The following is a 22,726-nucleotide window of genomic DNA, read 5'->3' as shown; positions in this document are numbered from 1 at the left end:
ACAGCTGGTGGGCTCTGCTCGATGCTTGTGACTGGCCGGGCTGCACAGCCGGCCCCACACCAGAGGCTCAGCCCCAGGCGCAATCCAGAGCAGGCTGCGTGGGAGGGGAGCTGGCAGCTGGAGCTTCCTGCCGGCGCATCCCAGCACCAGGCTCCCGGGGACGGCGGTGACCCAACAGCTGTAGCAAAGCCAGAGCCTTAACTCCTGGGGCTTCGGGAGTGGGGCCTGGACAGTGCCATGGCACCCATGGCTTGAGGGTACCCCAGACCCTCTGCCACTGGGCAGAGCTCGCGGATGAGCTGAGCCACACAGTCGTGGCACTGGCTGTGACCCCACCATGAACACCTTCCACCAGGTCCTTTGAGGAAAGTCGCTATGAGGGCCTGCAGGACAGGCCTGCCCAGGGATGGTGCCCCCCTGCCCACGGCGCCCTCCTGCCCACGGTGCCCTCCTGCCCGAGCACAGAGCCCACGGTGCTGCCCGCTGGCACAAACTTGGCACCACACCGGGCTGAGTCGCCATGCTGACACGGGCGCCAGTGCTGCCGCACGCGGGAGCCAGGGCAGCGCACGGTGCGGGTGCCGCGGGGCAGGGCAGGGCAGGGGCCCGTGCCCGGTGCCGGTGCCCACACCGGGTGCAGGCGGTGCTCAGTGACGGTGCCCCGTCAGGTGCCGAGGGTACCCGGTGCGCCCCGCCGGCGGCGGCTCCGGGAGCACCGGCCCTACCGCAGCCCGGCCCCGCGCTGCCCCCGCCCCGCAGCTGACGCACCGGCGGCCCCGCCGCCCCGGGCGGGAGCTCCGCCCCGGGCCGCGCGCGGCGATTGGCGGCGCCCGGTGACGCGCGGCCCGGCCCGCCCGGGGCGGCGGCGGGGCCGGCGGCCGGTGCGCGGGGCGGGCCGATCCCGTCGCGTCCCGGCGCCGTCCCGTTGGTGTCGGCGGGGCGATGCCGTTCCCGGGCGGGCTGTGGTGGCTACTGTGCTGTCGACGGGGCTTCACGCTGCTGCGGCGGGACTACGGCGAGGCGGAGCGGGAGGCGGACGGCGAGGCCGAAGAGGAGGAGGAGGCGTCCTTCGAGCTCTGCGCTCAGGGAGACCAGGTGGGGCCGGCAGCGGCTCTGGGACGGCCGCCGGGACGAGCGCAGACGAGCCGCCGGGGTGGTCCCGCTGGGTGCCGGGTGGGTCGTTGCGGCGGGTGCGGGCGAGCCGCAGCCCGGGGAAGGCTCCGGGCGGACGCGGAGGTCCCGGGCTCGCGGGGCAGAGCCGACCGGCCCGGGAGCCGCTGCCGGCTGGGTGCCGGCTGGTGCTCCTGCCCGCTTCGGCCCGCGCTGCCCGCTCCTTAGGACGGGGGCCGCGGGCTACCGTGCCAGACCCGCGGCGGCCCGGTGCGCGGCGGGGCCGCGGACTGTCCCGCCGGAGCGGACCGGGGCTGTCCCGGGAGCACGTGCCGGGCGCGGAGAGCGGGCCTGGATCTCCCCTCTCCGGCTGCTTCCTTTCTGGAGGGAAACGGAGTGGCGGAAACCGGTGCTTCCTCCGGCCGGGCTGCGTGTGCGACGGCTGATAGCGCGGGGTGCGGGGGCAGCTCCCGGGGCTCCGGACTGTCCCGCCGCTCTCCTGCACCAAGCGCCGTGGGGCCGAATGCCAGCCCGGACTCGGGGGACACGGGGGGTGGTGACTGCCTGGTCTCGCTTGCTGTGGCCTTTCTCCCCTGCCCACTGCGAGGGCTGCAGCACGGCCCTGGCTCTGTCGGTCCCTTAGCAGCAGGTCTCCTTTCACAGCAGTGCCAGCCCTGTGGGACGGTGGGAAGTGGGGACAGTGACAGAGCTGGAGCCGGGCCCTCTGGGGACTGGTGGCAGTGCCAAGGGCACAACTACGTAAGGAGCCGTCTTTGGGCTTCCCACATCCCATGGGCCACACTGGCTCCGGGCTGGCGTGGGCGACTGGTGACGCCAGCTCCCCCGAGAGCCCTTTGCTGTGGCCAGGGGGTCCTTGGAAACCCACAGTGTCAACCGCCCCTTCGGGGGAGCGTGGGAGCAGCTACCCTGGCCCTGTCGCCACAGCTCCTCTCCTGTTTATTTATATCTCTGAGAAAGAGCCGGCTGCCACCGCTGCCTCCTCTGAACTGCCCGCGAGAAACGAGGCACTGCCTCCATGCCTGCAGCCCTGAGGAGCGTGTGAGGCCCTCCCCAGTGGGACAGTGTCTGGAGGTGCTGGCCCTGTGCATGGGTACCAGCACTGGGTGACAGGTGCCCTTAATGCCACAGGTCAGTGGCGCCCGGCCCTGCCCCACAGCACAGCCATACCTGCGGCGGCTCCCCCCTCCCTGTCGCTATTTTTAGCATCTGTCTCTTTTTCTTGGCGTTGCGTGCTCTGGCCTGTCGAGCCTCTAGCTGCCCTGTTGGGCTGCAGCTGGCAGGAGCTCCCGTGCATCTCCCAGGACAGCACTGCCGGTGCTTCCATGTCCCCGCACCCCACTCTGCTGGGCGCCCTGCCCGACGCGGTGCCTGCCTGTGCCTGGGCTCTGCCTCGTGTCCCAGCATGTGTGCCAGGGTTGTCACGTGAGCGGCACTGTCCATGTCAAGTTGTGCTGCGTGAGGAGGAACTGACCCCGTCCCACTTCAGGGCCAGGGACTTCCCAGTGCTGCTTCCCAGTCCCACCGCCGCGGGCAGGAAGTCAGCGGCCCCATTACAATGGGACTTTGTGCCGTAAGCGTATTACTCAGCACTGACCTTGTGCAATTCTGCACGGTATTCAGCCAGCTGGGTCAGCTGAGGACACATGGCCAGCGCGCCCGCCGGCTGCTCCCGCACCCGGGGTGCCCCAGCTGCAGCCCTGGTTCTTGCCGTGGCCTTGCGGGTGCCAGGGCTCTTCTGCCCCGTGGCAGCAGGATGTGAGCCTGTCTCTCCTGGAGCGGGGTCGAGGAGGAGGTATACAGTCATGCGGGGGGATCCCAGGAGTGCCAGGTAATGACCGTGGGGCTGAGATGTCTCCTTCCTCCCCAGGGATCCCTGGAGGTGAGCCTGAGCCAGCCCACCCACAGCAGCAGTGGCTCGGAACGGTGAGTGTTCCCCTGCCTTGTGTCCCTTGTGAGGTGCTCAGGAGCTGAGGGACTGGCATGTTGTGGGAGGTTGCCCTGGTGCTGGTGTGTGCTGAACCATCCTGCCCACTGAGCTAGCTCCAGGTTGTGCTGCTCTGTCAGGTAGAGCAGGGAGCGGCAGAGCCGGGACTGCCGTGCTTGTCCCCATCCCTGGCGCATCCTCAGGCATGAATCCATCCCCCTGCCGTGCCCGATGGCTTGACTGCCGCAGGCTTAGCTGATGGGGCTGTGCATGACTCTTCCTGTGCCAGGAGGCTCTGCCAGGCTGTGTCCATCAGCAGAGGCTGTGTCCTGGGGTGGTTGGTGCTGAGGAAGACGGGGTGCCGGGGCACAGGGGCCTGCTCGCTCGCTGTACTCGCAGTACTGACGCTGCTGCCAACATTCCTTCCTGGTTGTTCATTTTCCGAATTCCTTGGCAGGGCCAAGACTGCAAACAGCTTATTTTTAGCTGGGGTCATTTGCACCCAATGACTCTGCTGTGTTCCCACCGCAGGGCTGTGGGGTGCCCAGAGCCCCTTGGGACCCAGTTCATCCCAGCCCCGAGGCCAGATCCCTGCTCAGGGGCTGTGGGAGACCCCCGCGGGTACCTGAGCTCAGCCCCATGTTGTCCTCAGGTCCCTGCTTGTTGCGGAGGAGATGCGCAGCCTCATCGTGGAGAAGGGCCCAGGGCCAGTGGAGGATGACCCTGACGTTCTTGTGAAAGGTGGGATTGTGCCCCAGCTGTGGCTGGTCCCATCCCAGAGGGGTGAGGGACCTATGCAGACCCTTCCCTGTGCTGAGAAGTGGGTGGGGTGAATGTCAGTGAGGGCTGAGGGTTCCCCTTCCCAGGCTGGCTGCAGCGGGAGATGCGGGGCTGCATGAAGACCCCCTGGATCCGTCCTCGGAAGTACTGGTTCGTGCTGACGCCCGACTCCCTGGACTACTACAGCAGCAACGAGAAGGGGGCCAGGCGCCTGGGCTCCCTGGTGCTCACCAGCCTCTGCTCTGTGCTCTGGCCAGACAAGCAGCTCTACAAGGAGACGGGTGAGGTGCCCATGCCCCTTGGCTGGGCTGCGTCTTCCCAGCACAGCTTGTACCCCCTGTTACCCTCCCAGCCCTGAGGGCCTCTTTTGCCCAGAGGAGAGGCTATGCTGAGCCCTGGGGTGCTGAGCCAGCCTGGCTGGGGTGCTGGTGGCCAGTGGGTGAGTGGGTCTGTCCCTCACAGGCTACTGGAGCGTGACAGTGTTTGGCAGGAAGCACTGCTACCGCCTGTACACGGAGCACCTCAACGAGGCTGTGCGCTGGGTGTGCGCCGTGCAGAAGGTCATTGACAGCAAAGCCCCTGTCCAAACGCCCACCCAGCTGCTCATGCGTGATGTCGAGGTGAGCCCATGGTACCGGGCTGTGCATGCCCACAGCCGTAGGCAGCGCTGGGGTGGATGTTTGGGGCCTCACATGCCCCGGGGTAGCAGTGGGGGTCTGTGCCAGGCACTCGGCCAGGTTACCCCTCTGCAGCTGCTGCCATTGCTTTGCTCTCCCAGGAGCACAGAGACAGCCCCGAGGTTCTGGAGCAGATCTATCGCTGCAACCCCATCCTGCGCTACACCAGCGGCCCCCTCTACGCTCCCCTGCTGCCCTTCCCCTATGGCAGCCTGGACCAAAGCGGTGAGCGGCAGGTGGGGGGCACAGAGCTGGGTCCTACGCTCTGGGCTGGTGGCACTGATGGCTGGGCTGGATGCCGTGCGGGACAGGCTGGCCCTGGGTGTGAGGACAGTGCCCAGCTGCTGGCAGGGGGTCCTGTGGAGGACCACGGGGCTGTTAACCCTCATCCCATCCCACAGCCCCTGGCCCCTGCAGCTACACCACGCTGCGCGACGAGGCTGTGAAGCTCTTCAACTCGCTGCAGCAGCTGGAGTCAGAGCGGGACCCAGTGCCGCTGATGCAGGGTGTCCTGCAGACCTGCCTGGACCTGCCGCCGCTGGTGGATGAGATCTACTGCCAGCTGGTGAAGCAGACTACAGAGCCGCCGGCGCCGGGCGGGCAGGGCGACCTGCACTACTGGCAGCTCCTCACCTGCATGAGCTGCACCTTCCTGCCCTCCCCGCCTGTCCTGCGCTTCCTGCACTTCCACCTGGACAGGTGAGTGCCAGGGTTGCCAGCTGCCACCAGGGAGCTCGCCAGGTGCCGGGCGCCGCTCAGATCAGTGCCACCCTGATCCTCCTGGCATTTCTTGCAGGACAGAGAAGCGTTTCCCTTCCTCGGAGATGGCCAAGTACGCCTGTTTCATCCGAGAGGCGTTGGGAAAGACCAAGGGGAGGGAGTGTGTGCCCTCTCTGGAGGAAATCCTGGTGCTGATGCAGCGGCAAGAGATGATCTGCACAGTGCACTGCCCTGGGGCGCCCGCCTGCAGTGTGGCCATCAGTTCCCACACCACAGCCGAGGAGGTGAGGGGTTACGGCTGTGCAGGGGCTGGGGACATTTTGATGCACAGGGTTGGGTGGGCAGTGTGCTAGAGCAGGTGAGCAGGGCCTCTCCCGGCTGAGCCATGGTGGAGAGGGGCCGGGCTGTCTGCCTTTGCCCACCATGGCCTATCTGTGTCCCTCTGCAGCCCTGAGTGCCATGGCCAGGAACAGGTGGTCACCATCGGTTGCCTTTGTCTCGCCCAGGTGGCCCAGGAACTTGTGTCACGCCTGGGGCTGTCCCAGAGCCCCAACCTCTTTGCGCTCTACGAACAGTCCCGGCGACGGGAGCAGCCAGTGGGCAGTGCCACACTGCTGGCTGATGTCCTCACCAGGTTTGAAAAGTAAATGTCCTGTTCTGCTGCCTATGGAGGAGAGGGACTGGGGGGCCACGGGTGGGAGGGGACAGATGGTATGGGGCACGTCCACAAGCTGATGGAGCCGGTCCTGTCTGCTGCAGCCTGGCTGGAGAGGACTGGGAGCAGGACCCACCGTGCCGGCTCTGCTTCAAGCACTATGGCTTCCTGGACACAGACAACGTGCCACGGGACAGCCTGGAGTTTGCCCTCCTCTTTGAGCAGGTGAGTGGCACGCTGGGGTGGCCGTGCTGTGCTGTGCCGTGCCGTGGCAGCCGTGCTGGCTCACCCTGCTCTCTCGCAGGCGCACGAGATGGTGCTGCGGGGCTACGTGCCCACATCAGAGGAGACGCTGCAGACACTGGCGGCCCTGCGCCTGCAGAGTCTCAACAGCGACTTCTCCACCCACGCGCCCTTCCCGCGCCTGGAGGAGCTCTTCCCACCCCACGTGCTGCACGCCCGCTTGCCGCCCCTGCCCCACCGGCCCCCCGCCAAGTGCCGGGGGGCCCGGCTGCGCGTGGGGCTGCTGGCCGGCGGGCTCTGGGGTCAAGCGCTGGCCAAGCAACGGGCGGAGCGGGACCAGCGCCTGCGGGGCCGTCTGCGTGAGGAGGGGGCCAGCACCATGGCTGCCATTGTGGAGAAGTGGAAGCTGCTGCAGGGCATGGGCCGGCCCGAGGCCATGGCCGCCTACGTGGCCTTGGTGCGGGAGTGGCCTGGCTTTGGCTCCACACTCTTCGATGTCGACCTGCACGCGGTGAGGCCCCGGCTGGGCGTGGTACAGGGGCAGCCCTGGCAGTGGACAACCTTGACACTCCTCTCCCTTGCAGAGCCCAGTGGGCCCTGGGCCCCAGCGCCTGTGGCTGGGCATCGGGGCCAAGGCGGTCTCACTCTACAAGCCGGGAGAGCGCGAGCCCTTGGACAGCTTCTGCTACGGCCGCATCTCCTCCTTTGGCGCCTCTGACAGCAGCACCTTCCGCCTCTCCGTGGAGGATCGAGACCTGCTCTTTGAGACCTCCCAGGTAAGGAGCTGCCATCCCTCCACCCTCCCCTCTCACCAAGAGTGCCCCAGACTGACCCCCTATGCCCCCTCTACCTGCAGGTGGATGAGATTGCCCAGCTCCTCAACACGTACCTCGCCTCTGCGAGTGCCCAGCGGCTGCCCCGGCCCCAGGAGCCTCCCACCAGTCCCCCCACTTTGGAGCCCACTGTGCTGCCTGAGGGGCTCTGCCCTGCACCCGAGCCCTGGCACCAGCGGCCACCAGTGGGTTCCTCCCACAGCTAGCCCAGCAGCTGGTGTGGCCACGCAGGTGCTCCGATGGCCGGCGTGGGACGGCAGCCAAGCCCGGCAGCAAGTGGCAGGTCTGTGCTGGCCCCCAGCTGCTCCAGAGAGCAGGGGGCCAGGGGGTCGTGCTCCCCCACTGCCATTGCCTTTCTGGCTATTCCCTTAATTTATTTTGAGACGCCTGTGCGCCCCACGTCTCCCAGCACTTTCCCTGGTGGGCAGCGGGGCCGCCCTGCTGCGGTCCCCCACACTGCCCCCAGGCCTGTCCCCATCCCCTATACCCTGGTGCCTTTGCCTCCAGCACTTGTGTTGCCTGGCCACTCTGCTCATGCCCCGGGCAGAGCAGAGGGTACCTGGCAGTAGTGCTGTGCCATCATCTGTCTGTCCGTCCTCTGGACCCACCCCTTCTAGAAAGCTGCGGGCGGCTTTTGGCCAAGCTGCCCTGGGGACCCACGGGCTCCTCCTGCACGAGTGGCTGGGCTCTGCGGTGGCCCTGTGGCCAGGTTTATGTCACAGGGGTGGCTGGTGAAGTGGCAGCTGGTACGGCTGGGGCTTGGCCCCTCAGTGTTGCCTCTGTAGAGTTTGTTGGTTCTGTCTTGGGATGGGGGGGTTGGTTGGTTGTTTTTCTAAATAAATGCACAAAGGAAAGGCTGGGCCTCCTGTCCTGGAGCGTGGGTTGACAGCAGGAGGCTGGGACAGTCAGATCCCTGGGGCAGCTAGGGCAGCAGGGCCTGGGACAGGCAGCGGGGAGGAGCAGCACAGTGTGTCCTTGGGGGCAGGGACTGCTGTCCCTCTGGTCATTGCCAGGCGACCTTTGGCATTTCACCAAGAGCACAGGCGGCTCCAGCTCCCCGGCAGCCCCTGGCACTGGCTGCCCCGGCGGGGGGAACTGCCCCAGCCACAGGGGCTGCTGCCAAAGAGGGTGTGGGAGCCCATGCTGCCACGGTGGCTGTATTTTTAGTCACCTGCTCTGTGCCCCAACGAGTAAGAGGAAAATGCTAATTTTCACTTTGGGCTGCCTGGGCTTGGGATGGTGCCAGCACTGCCCCTTGTCCCCAGGCCACAGCCCAGCTCCCACAGGTCAGGAGCAGAGCTGCTGCGTCCATAACCCTGACACTGTACGGCCTCATGCCCATGTCCTTCCTGGTGTTGCTGTCCCCTGCCTCGGATCCTGAGTGGTGAGGGCACCCCCAGCCCCTCATGGCCCACCCTTGCACAGGGCCTCACTCCTGTAGAATATCCATGTGGGTGCCGTGTGCTCTGCGGGCAGGGCGGTGCCAGTCCCAGCCCTGGTCAGCCGTACCGGCAGGTCCTGCCAGTATTTCTGGCTCTGCTGCAGCAGTTGCCCAGTGCTGCCTGGGCCCCATGGCACTGCTAGCTGGGGCAGAGCTGGCCCTGCACAGCCCAGGGTATGCCGGTGAGCAGTGGCCATGGTACTCCTGTGCAATGGGGCTGGCTGGCCAGCCAGACAAGGCAAGCACCAACCCCAGTCCCTGCATCTGGCTGCCCTGCCTGGCTGTTCAATCTGGAGTCATGCAGGCAGCATCAGTGCAGGAACAGCCTTTATTAAAGCAAAATAACCTACAAAAATATAGATACAGCCCGTGCCCCAGGCCTGATCTGGCCAAGGAGGAACAAGGCTCCTGCCCAGGGCAAGGACTAGCTCAGCCACACGGAGCCTTTGGCCACGGGGGTTGTGTGCACCCAAACTCAGGGGGCCAGGCCTGTTCCCAGCCCCAGGGTCACTCTCCTCCTCCTCACAGCAAGCGTTGCTCCCACAGGCAGAGGTTCCCTCCCAGCAGAGCGCGCAGCTGCCCCAGTCCTGTCCTGGGCCAGGGCACACAGTGGGGCGGGGGCTGTGCCCCGCTGAGGAGCTGCGGGCTCCCCGCAGAGAGCTTTCCGCAGAGGAGCGCCGGCACGAGGGCTCTGCCGCGCCAGGCAGCGCTGAGGGGTGACAAACGTGGGCACGGCAGAGACGAGCCCTGCCGGCGTGCGCGGGGGTGGCCATGGACCTTCCCGTCTCCTGGCAGGGCTCTCACTGTTCCTGCGTGCCCCAGGAGATGTAGTCAGGGCGTGTGGCTGCGTGATACTCATCGATCAGCTGCTGCACGATCTCCCGGGAGTTGTCCAGCTCGTCGAAGTTGTCCTTGAAGATGTCCTCCTTGCGGAACTGCTCCAGGAAGGCCTCTCGCTTGCGCAGTTTGTCGTACTGCCGGCACGTCCGCTCAAACAGCTGGAGAGCAGCGCCGGGTCAGGGGGGCCAGAGCTCCCCAGGGACCCTTCCCAAGAACAGCCAGCAGGACTGATGGGAGGACACCGGACCAGACCTGAGCCCTGCTGGGAGCCACCCCCCCGTCCCTGGCTTCATGACAAGCCCAGACTGAAGGGACACAAGGTCTGGGGCTGGAAGGCACTCACCGAGGAGATGTTGGTGTGGTTTGCCATCATGAGCCCACTGACGCGGTGAGCGGACGGCAGGTAAGGGGACTTGCGGGACAAAGCCACCTGGATGCTGGCAGGGCCCCAGGGGATGAAGTTGGCCAACTTCCTCTCCCGGATCCGCTGCAGACTCTTGTGAACCTGGTGAGATGAGAACAGCAAAGGACAGCAGGGTGAGGGACAAACAGCATGGCTGCAGCAGACGCAGGAGCTGCTCCTCACAGGAGCAGGGGAAGGTGGATTTCAGCATGACTGCAGCCTTTCCATGAGGCAAAGCCCAAACAGGAGCAATCTGAAGCCAGCTCTCAAGCACTGCCTAGTCTCACCCCAGGATCCCTGCACAGTGACCATGCTCTTCCCTGTGCCACACCATGGCCATCAGTACCTGAACTGCCACGGGGACTCACCTGTGTAGGATCCACCTCCCCCTGGATGATGTTGAGGATGGCGATGTAGCAGTGGTTGGTCTGCCTGTCTCGCCCTGTGGACACCATCACGTTTTTAGGCTGCAGCAACCTTCTCATCACGTCCAGGACTGTGGTTTTCCTCACACTGGCCACCTGCACAGGCCAGCCAGGGGTCAGAGGGAGTAGGTGTGTTGCTCCCTGCCCTCCTGCTGCCCAGTACACACACACACAGGAGCAGGGGGCAGCTAGACAGAAATGCCCTCACCCCGGGGATGGATTCACATGCAAAGCCACATGCTAGAGAGAGAAATCTCAACACCACACAACAGGCACAGACAGGCCAAGAAACCGAGTGTCAGTGGAGGCTCCAGCCCACAGCACAGCAGGGGCTGGGGTGAAACTCAACTGAGAACAGAGAGACAGGGACCTGTTTTATGTTTTTGCTGTCAAACATGGGTCCTGTTCCACTGCCAGGCAGGGAGCAGTGGGGTTCAACAGGAAAGGGGTTGCTCTCCACTGCATGACCTCCCTGCCTTGCCCAGCTCTGACCTATGGGCAGCTTGGCCACTCCCTTCCCCGAGTGCTACTGGCCAGGGGGGCCACAGCCAGGGCCAGCACCCAGACTGCCCACAGCAGGCACAGCTGGGTAAGGTGGCAGCCCCCTCCTGCACTGGTTGAACCGTTGGCTGAGCCCTGCCCACACTCCTCCCTTGGAGGACAGATCACACACTGATACCCTTTTCAGAGCCAGCAGTTTTTCAGATTTGCTTCTCTGAGAAACATCCTGAGGAAATGCACACAGGGAGAGGAGAAGAGCAGCTGTTAGTTCCTTCCAGGCCATGGTGGGTCAGTGCAGGTGAGCACCTCCCAAAACAGAACTGCCCCCCCCCCAGGGGGCTGGGGGGCACTGGTTAGTGACCAGCAAAACACAAGAAGCAGCACTTGAAGTGCAGAGGGGTGGCAAATTCACGCTCAGACACAGACTGAGCTTCAGGAAGGGGCTGACACCTGTAGCCCACCATCAGTGACAATGAGCATTAGTGTTTGCACCCAAACTGCCAAAGCTGATGGCTCACGGGGGTGGCAGGACTGGCAAGGCCACTCTCCTGGGCTTGCTCTCATCACTGCTAAGGGTGGCTTTTGCCAGTCCTGACCCCGATGATCTTGACAGCCACCCTGATGCATGCAGCAGGTAGCCTGGCACAAGCACAGTGCCTGCTCATGTCTGATTCACTGCACACGCGGCAGTCACGTGTGAGCACATGGGCCTGGGATTTGGGACGTGCAGTGACAGCTCACAGCGAGACGGGGCTGACAGATGCTGCAAGGTGAGTGTGGCAGCTTCTCTGCCCTTGGGGGTGGGAAGGAGAGCCCGGGGCTGCCTTACCGACTGGTCGGTGGTGAGCGGCGTGTAGCCCGTCATGAGGAAGTGCAGCCGGGGCGTGGGGATCAGCGAGGCGATCAGCCCGATGAGGTCGTTGTTCATGTACCCGGGATACCTGAGCGTGGTGGTGCTGGCAGACATGATGGTGGAAACCTAGGGGAGAGGACAGGGTCAGCAGAGGGTCACAGAGCTTCATGCTGACATGCCAAGGGAAGCTGGGGCACCTGGAAGGGCGCAGGACCCTCACTCACAGCTCCAGGCCGCCCACCCGAGCTCAGCCCATGAAGTTGGTTCAGACTAAACTGAACACAGCAGGGAAACCCCATGCTGGTTTCTCCTGAGGGAAAAGTCCTTCTCACCAGCTGGTTGATCTGTGAGAATGACGGGTTCTGAATGTGCAGCCGGTCTGTCGCGATCCGATTCAAGGCTGTGTTGTCCAGAACCACCTGCAAGAGAAACCTGGCTCTGTGAAGGGCCCCTGAGGCAGCCGTGGAAGGGCAGTCCCAGGGCACTGGTGGTCCAGCACAGGCCCTGAGTGGAGCCCTCTGCACAAGTGGCAGACACTTGAAACCACAAGCTGACTCATCCGTGGCACGCAACTGACACCGTCAATGGAACCTCTTCCCTCCCTCCTGGCCGTGCTCCCCATGCTCTCCCAAAGAGCTCTGCCCCTGGCCCAGCATTGTCAGTTGCAATAGCTCCAGTGCAACTGCAACATGCCACATGCAGGGACCAGCTGCAGGGACAAGCAGTGTCTCGGTCAGACGTGACCAAAGGCCCCGGTGCAGGCTGAAGGCGCTGCCTGGCTGGGGTGGTTGTGGGTGCTGCAAATGACACAGGCGTTGCATTCAAGCAGGGGCTGCAGCACAGCTACACAGAAGAAGCACAGCCAGTCCTCACTGCCTTGGGAAGATTTCCTGGACCCAAGGCAGAAATGCCAGGCAGCTCTGCAGGGGTTAGCACCAGTGAGGGTCCCTGGGGCCACATCTGCTTGGCCCTTCTGTTCAGGGCATGCTCATTGCTGCTCCTGGGCTCGCAGGCACACGGTGCTGGCCCCAGGATGGGCTGCAGTTCTCAGCTGTGGGGACAGGGCTGTCTCCTCAGGGTTGGCTCTTACCACACAGTCAGCATTCTGGGTCAGCCTCTTCAGTGTCAGCAGAGAGTTGTACGGCTGGACGACAACATCGCTCATCTCATCCTGGTTTGGGAACACTGAGTAGGTCTCCACCAGTTTCTTGGGATACCTAGTGGAGAAGTGCAGCATCTCAAGGGTTAACACCATCAAGCAGCACTCTCCCCTCCCACAAGCTGCCTTAGCAGTCTCCAGGGCTCAGGACAGGGTGAGTCACCAAAGCTGCAGCCAGAGTGGCTCCCAGGGAGGGAGAGAATGTGTCCCAGCAATGCCTACCCCAGCAGCACAGGATCCGGCTGCCAGAGGAGCTACAGGGAGGCTGAGCCATCCACAGGCTGATTAAGCAGCTGCTCACAAGTATTTTCAAGAGGATGCAAGCTGAAACAGGCCAGGATGGCAGCTCACAGCCTTCAGCCAGTGCCTCCCACCCTCCCCTGCACCATCAGGGTGTCTGCAGGCAGCTGCCTGATAAGAACGGCTGAGGGAAGGCAGAGCTTGGACAGAACGAGTCCAGTTTCAGAGCCTCTGAAGTCCCCAGGCGTATCAGGAGCCAGCCTTCTGCAGGCAGCATGCCAGGGATTGCACAAGGCAGTGTTTGGGTGGGGGTGGTGGCTCTGAGTCAGCGCTCTCCAGCTCCCGCTCCAGGCAGGCTGCCCAGGCTGGGCCAGGCACTGCGCTGTGGGAAGGGGCCAGGGCTGTGCTCACCTGTCATTCAGTCTCTCCAGGAGGTACGAGCCCAGCCCAGAGCCTGTTCCGCCAGCGATGGAGTGGCAAAGCACAAAGCCCTGGAAGGAAGCAGAAGGCAGGTGCTGAAGGAGAAGCTCAGCCCCAGAGCAGGCAGACAATGTGTCACCCCCACTACCTCCAGCAGAGACCTGGCAGACAGGGCCAGAGCTCCTCGCAGCAGCTGGGAGCATGGATGCAGCAGAGAGTGAGCCCAGCTCCTCCAGACCCCAGCAGCAGCCGCAGCTCCTCAGGCCACTCCTGCCCACACAGTGGGATCTGCATCTCTGCACACCCCACAAAGTGCAGCAGCTGCTCAGGACCGTTCAGGATTCCTCCCACCCAGAACAGGACTGGAATAGCTCCAATGTCACCTCCAGGATCCAGTCCATCACAGGAAATGGAACTGCATGTCCTCAGCCCTTTCCTGGGTCCTTCACACCCCTCCCTCCTTCTAGAATGACTGAGGCCAAGCTCCCCCTGCCTGACTCCAGGGCAGCTCCCACATGCTCAGTGCCCACAACAGGCACTTGAATCTCCTCCATTGTTTTAGTGATGTTCTCCCTTCCCTTGCTGCCATGTCACAGCCTGACATGAACACCTGGCAGCCCTGTCTGTCTGCACACAGGGTATGGGTTCACATGGACAGCGTAAAGAAAAATGCCCCAAAAGCAAACAGTGGAAGAACTTCTGGCAGGTGGAGTGGGGATGGACAGACCTCCTGTCCCTAGATCTGCTCTCTACATGTACTGTGCTCAGTCCCAGAAGCTCACTGAGCTAGTCTGTGTCCACTAGAGTGCTGAGCTCAACCTTACAAAGAGCAACCTAGCTGGGAAAACACCAGGCAGGGCCACCAGATCCAAATCCCTTGTTTACTTACTTCCAAACTGTCGCTCCCATCAGCCTCTCTGTCTATTATGTCAAAAATATCTTCATGGATCTTTTCTCCCTGCAAGAGAGATCAGGACTGGTTTTGCTCCTTTCCCACAGAACATGGAGAAGAGCTGCTCAAGCTCAGTGTGAAGTCAAGTCAGACTGGCAGTGTGGTGCTGTGCCCAGGGTGCCACACAGCGCAGGGACACAGGACAAAGCCCCAGGGCTGAAGAGTCTCACCCAGCAGCACTAGGGCTGGTACCTGCGAGAAGCCACTGGCCCAGTTGTTGCCAGCTCCCCCTCCGTGCTCGGACAGGTAGATGTTTTCTGGGTTGTAAAGGTTGGCGTAAGGAGAGTTGAGGATGGAGTGGATGACACGGGGCTCCAGGTCCAGCAGCACGGCCCGGGGGATGTAGTGCTCATCATCTGCCTACAACGGGAGCAAGAGGCTCTCGATGCTGCTGCAGCTCGGTGCCAGCTCCCCTGCCAGAGCGTGAGCCACCCCCTGGCTGCGGGTGAGCCCCACATGGCCGGGCCTGGTGACAGAGAGAGAGAGGCTGGTCCTGTGCAGCCTGTCCTCAGCGGCGTCTCAGTGCCCCAGAGCACTGCCAGCCCGCGAGGGGGAGGAACTTTCGGTGCTTACATAAGACACTATCTATGGCAGGCACAGCCTCGTGCCTCTGCTCCGCCTCCACAGCGCTCCACTAACGCACCGGGAGCGCGGGCGGGAGCCCGGAGCGGGCTGTACGCAGGAGGCTGGCCCGAGCCGCCGCTCCCACCTGCGCGGGGGCTGTGGAATGGGCTGCACGGGCACACACAGCCCAGCTGCACCTGCCGGGCACGGATCCGCGGGGACCCTGTGCCCGCTCCGCGGCCTGGGGCCGCCCGTACCTGGTAAAAGAACACGTCCTTGCGGTCGGTGCCCTCGGTGGCGAACTCTTCCACGATGCCCTCGGGGCTGATGCCGTGCTCGGCGCAGAGCTGCTTCCAGAACTCGAACCCGACTGCGGGGAGGCGCGGTCAGACGGGCCGGGCAGCGGGACCGGGGCCGGGGCAAGGCCCGGAGCGCCCCGCTCCGCAGGCCCCGCCCCACTCGCCTGAAGCCCCGCCCCGTCCCGCCAGGCCCCGCTAACTGGCCCCCCCACAGCATCCCGACCCCGCCCGGTGCGCGCTGCCCCGGGCCCGCCCCGACCGTGGCGCGCTCACTCTGGTTGCCGCACTGGCCCAGCTGCAGGGTGATGATCTCCCGCGGCATCGCGGCCGAGGCTCCGCTCCGCTCCGCTCCCCGCCCTACTCCGGTACCGCCGCGTCTCCCGCCGGCGCCAACGGCACTGCGCGTGCGCGCTGCTCACTTCCGGGGCAGTGCCGCGCGCCTCTGCCCGTGGCGGCGCCCCGGCAACGCGCGTGCGTCCCGGCAGGAGGTGCGGGCCGCGCATGCGCCAAGATGGCGGCGCGCGGAGTGGAGTTGCAGTCTGTTGCTGGGGGCCGCCATGCTTGCGGCGGCCGCGCGCGCGCGGCGGGCGGGCGGATGTTGACGCCGTGAGGGAGCGATGGCGGCGGCGGCAACGGCGGCGGGGCCCGGGCCCGGCGAGCGGCAGCGGCGGGTGCAGGCGCTGAGCGCGGCACTGCGCTGCCGCCTCGGGCCCTACGAGCCACTGCTGGGCGCCGTGCAGGCCGCGCTGGTGTGGGAGCGGCCGGGCCGCAGCGCGCTGTGCTGGGTGGCGGTGCACGGCCTGTTCTGGTGAGCGCCGGGACCGGGACCGGGATCGGGACCGGGCCGCGCAGGGCGGGCGGTGCAGCGGCTCCGCCGAGCCTGCGGGGGTCGGGGGGCTTGGGGGAGCTGCCCCCGGGGAGGAGCGGTCCGTAAGGGGCCGCGGGTTTGCCCCGTGTCCTGTTCCAGACAAGAGGGACCTGGGAGCGCTGGGTCTGCTGCAGCCCCGTCCCCGTCCTCTCCTTGCACCTGAGAGCATCAAACTAGGCAGGAAAACTCAGCCTGCTCTGTGGCAGTGGAGGGAGGGCAGCTTGCCTGGGACAGGAGCTGTACAGCAGGGCTGTCCCGGGAGAACTGACACGAGCAAACCCGAGTCACCCGGCAGCTGCCCCCGGGGCACGCTGCGTGGTGACTGAGCAGCAGGTGCTGAGTTTTCCCCCCGAGTGAGTGGCTTGAGGTTGGTTTGTGTTACCCTTTTTTGTCTCACAAAGATCTGGCCAGTACCGACTCCTTGGTTTCTTCCCCACAGGTTCTTTGCTCTGACTTCCCTTCGTTCGCTGTTCCTGATTGCTTTAACCCTCATAGTAGTAGTGTGTCTAGACCAGTGGAAGCACAAAATCTGGCCAGAAATTGGTGGTAAGTTGCATTTTGAGCTCATAGCAGCAAATCAAGCCCAGTTTCCAGCCCCACAAGTACAGGCTCTGCAATGCCTGCAGTTACATTGTTAAAACCTCAACTTTTTGCTTTAAGGGTCTAGAAGCCAGCAAGAGTAATGCAGGCATGCTCTTTCTGGAGCTGGAGTATTCTAACCTGTGTAAACACAAGTTCTCTTTGTGCTTGTGACACTGGTATTTGTCTTGTAATCCTGAACCACAGGGTGTACGTGATCTAGTGCAGGTTTGAGACAGTGATTCACTTTCTGAGCATTCAGTACCAGAGTGAGAAATTGAAGCATATGTGGAACTCGTCTGGATTCCCCCTCAGAATCAGTTTAGGATGAAGACAAGTCCCAGCCTTGCTGTTGATCAGAGATTTCTTTGGGAGAAGAGGCATCTGAACTGCTGTAATGAAGTTAGTTTTCAGCTTTCAGTAACCAAAGCAGTTGTATCCCTCCTTTGTGACATTAATACACTGATGAACACCCCCATCCCAAGCAGCTCAGGCTCCCTTGGCTTTGCATGGACAGGTTAGTTTGGAACAGTGTGAGGGTCTGCATGTTCCCAGGGCTGGTTCCCTGACTAACCAGCAAGTTCAGCTCCCAGCTTTCTGCTTCAATCCATGTTCTCTGTAGTTCCTGGGAAGACATTAAAGCTTTCCTTGGTTTCAAAGCTTGGCTCAGGCTCCTTCTTAGGAGACAGTGTCTGTCCAGTTCCCTCATCCCTCTGATTTGATCTCTCAGGGTGGCTGGTACATCCCTTTTAAGTCCCAGCCTGGGTGGGAAAGTATCAAAGGACTTAAATCCCTGGTGCCTCCACTCTGCAGGCCGTTCCTCCTCCGCAGCTGGTGTGTGCAGGGAGTGGGGGAGAGGGAAGGGGGCAGCCCCTAGTGTCCAACAAACACCGAGGAGCAACAGGGAGACTCTTGCAGTCCTGTACTGTCACACGTACACGCTCAAGATTTGTTATGGAGTGATGCCTCTCCATCCTGTAATTACAGTTAATGTCTTTTCCAGGTGTTCCCCAGCTTATTAAAGCTTTACTTAAATCCCAAGAGCTAAGCATTCCCATGGCAAATTCCTTGCAACTAATGTAGTGTCTGTTCTTAATATTTTAGTGGCAAGACCTGATGAATTAGACAATGAGAGGTAGGAAACTAATTGACTCCTCTGCTGTGATACTTTGCTGTGCTGCTGTGTTGTTACCTGCACATGCTTGGGATGTTGGCTCCTTTGGGTGAGGAGGAGGGGGAGAAGGGAGGAGGGAGCTGCTCGACAGAGGGCAGATGGAGACCCAGGTGCAGTCAGGTGGTCGTGAGAAGTTTCTGACTTGCCCAAGCCATTTTATTTGCCTTCATACCAGCCTCCAGATATGCTTGCTTGAGTCCCTGCTGCCTGAAGTTAGAGGTGCTGCCTTAGGAGTAATTCCTCTTGTATGGGTCTCCAGTAGCAGGAAAACAGCATTTCTGTGGGAATTAATAAAGTCTTCTGAGACTTGATAGGGAATATTTAACAGGCTTGTTCCAGCAGTTGTTTCTGCATAGTTATGATCTGACTGCAGCATTAATTATGGGTTGAGAAATGCTGAGGTGTTGCCTCACTGCTCACACCTGCCTCTCTGGGCACACCTTCCTGCCGCCACTGCCAGGCTGTGCTGGATGTCAGTTCCTGATTAAATCACCTGAGCTGGTGCCAAAGGACAATTGTCTTTATTCATGTCTTTTTAAGAGGACCAAGCACAAAAGGAATTGCTCTTTCTAACCTTCAGGTACTCGTGACTAGCAGTGAGGCAGCACTAACAAAACTGACCAATTCAAGGCCTCCAGAGTAACTGAGTACATGAAGTGAGGTGCAAGGCTGCTTCTAGACCTCATGCTGAACACTTGGAGGCTGCAGTTGACCAGATAAACACAGAAAAAGTAGATGGATTCACTTGATTTGCCTCTGCACTGTGCACTCCCTCCAACAGCATGGAAACTGGTCCAGGCCATTGACTGAAATTCCTGCTCGTCAGCTGCTGTGGGAGCACTGGGATGCTGCTAGAGGGGCTGTAGATGAACTGCTTTGGGCAGGGCACTGCTTGGAGGGCAAGTGACCCTCATCTCTAGAGCTCTGTGCTGGGTGGGAACAGAAGGAAGCGTTAAGACAAGTATTTTACCAAGGGTCTTCAACCCTGACACTGATGCAGCAATATCTTCCCAAATTCTGCCTTCACTGCAGCTGGGGATACGTCCACCCTCGGCTGCTCGGACTGCCAGAGCTCTGTCATCATTTGGCTGAAGGATGGGTGACTGGGACCAACTTCTTAAATAATCTCTTCGTTTTCAAGAGGCAAAGTCCTGGCAAGGTAAGAATGTACAGTTCACAAATAACCTGTTTGGTGTGGAGCCTCTGCTGACCACAAGGATCCTCCTGTGCTGGCATCCAGCACTGGCTGAACACATTTCTGGATGGGAGGTTGTCATGGGAGGTCTCCCACAGCACTGTGCCTATTACATGGTGGGGAAGAATGGAAAGCCTAGGCAGAATAATCAGGTTGTGGAGGAGGGAGGAGAAAGTGAATGTGAGTGTGTGGATTGCACCACTGAAGTGAGAGCGTGGCTGCTCCTTCTGTAGGTTTCTGGCTGTTCAAGTGTCTGTCAAACTGGTCTCCTCACTGGGTTTTAACAGTTTGAGAAAGTGTGTCAAGCTTTTTCCTTCTTTTTTTGAGTTTATGGAAAGAGAAACCTGTAGCACAGTGATACTGTCCTTGTCCTCTTCACCTTGAAGAGCTCTCTAGTTTAGCCTCTTCCTCGCTGTTGGTGTCCCTGCTTTGGGAAGCTCCTGTTGCCCTGAGGCAGGAGGCCTCAGCTGCCTCTGGCTCTGAGGGCAGATACCCCTGTGTCTGTGCCCACACTGGAGCAGGTGGTTGGACACTGTGAAGGCTTCACCCTCTTTGGAACAATGACTTGACCCAGAATTAGCAGAGGCTGAGATGGTCAAGAAGTGAGTGGACCTACTGCTTAACCCTGGAAACTCACTGTCTCCATGTCTTCAGTTTTGCCTTCTAGTGTGTGGAGTGTTCACTTTCCTGGCTGTCCTGGGCCGGTATATCCCTGGGCTCTTGCTCTCATACTTGCTGTGTAAGTAAATCTCTGTCCCAACACAGACTTACGTATGAAAGGAGATGAGTGGGTGCTGAATGTCCAAGGAATGGGGCTCAGAAGGAAAGCTTGTGTGAATGGCTGTAAAATTTAAAACAATGCATTCTGCCAGGAATGTGATGGTTCTTGACCAGGACTTGAAGTCTGGTCTGGAGAGGTGTTTGAGTTGCTTAGTAACTACAGATGTGAGCACTAACAGGTTGGCCTCTCAGTTTTAAATTGGCAGAAGGGATAGCACCTATTCTAACAGCCTCCCACAGCACTGCCCTCAGTGCTCAGAGCTGCTCTGTGTGTTGTGCTGCATCACAAAACAGGCAGGATGTTTGCCAAGCAGCATCCTGAACAACCTTCTAACCCGCCTTCCACTCCCTGCAGTGCTCTTGGTGCTGCTGTGGCCCCTGGCCGTGTACCACAGGCTGGGGCAGCGCATGTACCTGCGGCTGGAGCCCGTGCTGCAGCGCCTGGACTTCAGCGTCCGGGGATACGTGACAGCGAGGCAGCGCGAGAGGCAGCGTGAGTTCTGTGCCCTTTCTGGCCCCAAGGTTTCACACCTCGATCTTTGATACCTGGGATGGGCTGTGAACAGAGGCTCCAGCCATGGTGGATGGTAGGGGCTGCATGTCTGGCATGGCAAATTCTTGGAGCTGCCTTGGGAAGAGAGAGAGGCAGTTCCGCCTCTGCAGCCATCTCCTAGGAAGCAGCTGCTGTGGGCTTTTCACAGCACTGAGCTGCTCCAGTTCTTGGCTGCCAGAACTGTGTGTTCTCTGTTCTGGAAAAAGGAGGAAAGGATCTGTGCGAGGGAGTTCTAAGCATGTTCATTTCAGCAAAAACCCTGCTACAGCTGCAGTCAGAAATGATCATGGCTGTGCTGTGGAACAGAGCTGGCTCTGCTCTGCTATTTGGCTCTGCAGTTTGGGGTTTTCTGGTCCTGCACAGAGCCTTGTAACAGCTTTGTGTCTGGTTTCTAACAGTGCGCGGCCAGGCCCTTGGTCAGGAAGCCACGGATGAAGGGAGTGACAGCGAAGAGGAGCTGGCTGCATTCTGCCCCAAGGTAACTGAGCCTCTGGGAGAGGGAAGAGCTCAGCTGGAAAGAACAAAACCACACTGTGGGGACGTGCAGCATCTGGCTGAGATGTGAGCAGCACATCTGGCAGCACAGCTGAGAGTAATAGGAGAGCAGATGAGGACACTGTCCTTTCAGATAGGTCTTGCCTGTTCTGTTCCACTAAAGAATGTCCAGAGCTGCTTGTGCCAGCTGCAGTCTCCTAGCCTGTGCAGTAAATGTGAATGAGTCTCAGGTACCAGTCTCCCATGGGGGCCAGGATTAGCTGGAGGCCACTCCATCACCTGTTTTGTCTTGAGGCAAGGGGATAACCTTTCTAGTGCTGATGTTTTCAATTTTATCTTCTATTTCAAAGCTGGATGATTCCGTGGTTGCCAAGGAACTGACCATCTCCGACTCTGAGCATTCAGATGCTGAGGTTTCCTATACTGAAAATGGGATGTTTAACCTTTCAAGGGGCCAGACGCCCTTGACAGAGGGATCAGAAGGTGAGAAAGAAACAGCTTCTGGAAGATGTGGAATGCCAAGCAGGCACTAGTGTGATAGGCTGGAGGGAGGATGTGTTACCTCCCATCATTGAAGTCTGGCTGTTTGATGTCAGCCTTGCTGCTGGAAATGAGCTGCAACTGCCTGTTTTGTTCAGAACTGAACTTCCTCCTTCACTCCTGTGGTGCTTGAGTGGAGCGAGGGCAGCAGCTCTGCAAAGGCAGATCCAGCTCTGCCAGCCTGGCTGTGGGTGCAGGTGGCTGCTTTGGCACCAGTGTTCTTGCAAGTGAGCTGGGAGGTCAATGGGATCTGAACACTTGGGATGGGGGGAGCGAGACGTTGAAGAGAGTGTGGTCTGTGAGCTCCCAACAGTCCGTCCAGGGGAGGTGCTGGCCCAGCTCCTGCCTGGGCCTGTGGGTGCTGGTGAGTACTGGCAATTAAAGCACTTTGTCCTCTTCCAGACTTGGATGGTCACAGTGACCCAGAAGAATCTTTTGCCAGGGATCTCCCTGACTTCCCTTCCATAAACCCAGAAGCAACTGGCATAGATGATGAAGATGACACCAGCATTGGGATCCCGAGCCTGGCGTACCGCCCACAAGGGACAGAGGATCTGCAGCTCCCATACGAGCAGGAGGAATTTGGCACACTGCCATCGGTGCAGAATCTCACCAACAACATCGCTGGCTTTGTCACCAGGGGCATGATCCAGCTGGCACTGTCGGGAGGCCCTCAGCCAGGCTCCTCACGCAGCACCAATTCCCAGAGAGGGGCAAAGACTCACCTCAGAGCAGCCAGTTTGGACTTGGACACTGACGCCGAAGGGGATGACTTTGAACTGTTGGATCAGTCCGAGCTGAACCAGCTGGATCCCACTGGCTCCCGGGGCCAGTAAACCATCCTGTCACTTCCCTCTGGTTTTCTGTTGCGCATCATGGAGTGAATCCTAGAAGGAAAAGCTTTGCACAGTTCTCTCAGTCATCTCCTGTGAGTCTGGGTGATGTGACAGCCAGTCCTGGCTGAGTGCACCACTGTGACTTGTCACTCCGTAGCCTCGCTTGGATCTTAAAGGACACTGGCAATCTGTAGGGAAGAGGCGTTGATGGGATAGCTCCACAATCACCCTGCACTGTCTGACATGATGCTGCCTGCTCCAAACTTTATTAAAGACAATAAATCTGGTGTTTGCAGCTCTCAAGTCCAGTGGGACTGACAGCATCGCCAGGAACAATTGTGCACTGAGTTCTGGCACTGATGTGTAACCAGGGGAACAGGACTGAGCCCCTCAGACGTGGTGTCTGGGACTCAATGCTGTTCTGTCTCAGACAGCTGTTCCCCAATCCCAATATGTGCACAAATCCAAGTCTTCTCTCCCAGCAATATCCAACTCCAGGTGGAACCAAGCCCCTTGCTCCACCGTGGAAGTTGTGCAGCCGCAATGTTTTCCTTGCACTGGCTGCTCCCTCGGCTCCAGCTCCTCCTGATGCTGTTTTGTAAGAGCTCAATGGCAATAAGACACCTGCTGTGACCATCAGACCACC

The 22,726-nt window shown here is 60.8% G+C and overlaps 3 protein-coding genes across 5 annotated transcripts; 2 read left to right on the top strand and 1 right to left on the bottom strand.

Moving 5' to 3' along the window:
* The first annotated feature begins 856 nt into the window (after positions 1 to 856).
* Positions 857 to 7,817, top strand: PLEKHH3 (pleckstrin homology, MyTH4 and FERM domain containing H3). Of its 2 annotated transcripts, none has more exons than XM_053965485.1 (13): positions 857 to 1,095; positions 2,999 to 3,054; positions 3,708 to 3,796; positions 3,922 to 4,116; positions 4,298 to 4,455; positions 4,614 to 4,737; positions 4,914 to 5,211; positions 5,309 to 5,516; positions 5,739 to 5,875; positions 5,992 to 6,112; positions 6,192 to 6,641; positions 6,715 to 6,906; positions 6,987 to 7,817. In XM_053965485.1, exons 1-13 carry the CDS (start codon positions 943 to 945, stop codon positions 7,167 to 7,169), a joined length of 2,364 nt encoding a protein of 787 aa, XP_053821460.1. In that variant the 5' UTR covers positions 857 to 942; the 3' UTR covers positions 7,170 to 7,817. The 2 variants fall into 2 exon arrangements, with proteins under 2 accessions (XP_053821460.1, XP_053821461.1); XM_053965486.1 differs by lacking the exon at positions 857 to 1,095 and adding an exon at positions 1,611 to 2,259.
* An 897-nt stretch (positions 7,818 to 8,714) lies between these two features.
* Positions 8,715 to 15,469, bottom strand: TUBG1 (tubulin gamma 1). The gene is made up of 11 exons (XM_053964931.1): positions 15,334 to 15,469; positions 15,019 to 15,131; positions 14,390 to 14,557; positions 14,135 to 14,203; positions 13,237 to 13,316; positions 12,517 to 12,643; positions 11,759 to 11,845; positions 11,403 to 11,552; positions 10,016 to 10,168; positions 9,588 to 9,749; positions 8,715 to 9,402 (listed from the first exon to the last, which is right to left on the bottom strand). The coding sequence occupies exons 1-11, from the start codon at positions 15,380 to 15,382 to the stop codon at positions 9,205 to 9,207; spliced, it is 1,356 nt and encodes a 451-aa protein (XP_053820906.1). The 5' UTR covers positions 15,383 to 15,469; the 3' UTR covers positions 8,715 to 9,204.
* Positions 14,586 to 22,383, top strand: RETREG3 (reticulophagy regulator family member 3). Of its 2 annotated transcripts, none has more exons than XM_053964929.1 (9): positions 14,586 to 15,021; positions 16,368 to 16,474; positions 17,612 to 17,642; positions 18,714 to 18,840; positions 19,531 to 19,615; positions 20,012 to 20,149; positions 20,608 to 20,687; positions 21,055 to 21,187; positions 21,647 to 22,383. In XM_053964929.1, exons 1-9 carry the CDS (start codon positions 14,654 to 14,656, stop codon positions 22,078 to 22,080), a joined length of 1,503 nt encoding a protein of 500 aa, XP_053820904.1. In that variant the 5' UTR covers positions 14,586 to 14,653; the 3' UTR covers positions 22,081 to 22,383. The 2 variants fall into 2 exon arrangements, with proteins under 2 accessions (XP_053820904.1, XP_053820905.1); XM_053964930.1 differs by lacking the exon at positions 14,586 to 15,021 and adding an exon at positions 15,663 to 15,868.
* The last annotated feature ends 343 nt before the right edge of the window (positions 22,384 to 22,726 follow it).

Source organism: Vidua chalybeata, chromosome 26, assembly GCF_026979565.1.
Source record: "Vidua chalybeata isolate OUT-0048 chromosome 26, bVidCha1 merged haplotype, whole genome shotgun sequence".
Lineage (NCBI taxonomy): Eukaryota > Metazoa > Chordata > Aves > Passeriformes > Viduidae > Vidua > Vidua chalybeata.
This window is presented reverse-complemented; position numbering and strand designations above follow the sequence as displayed.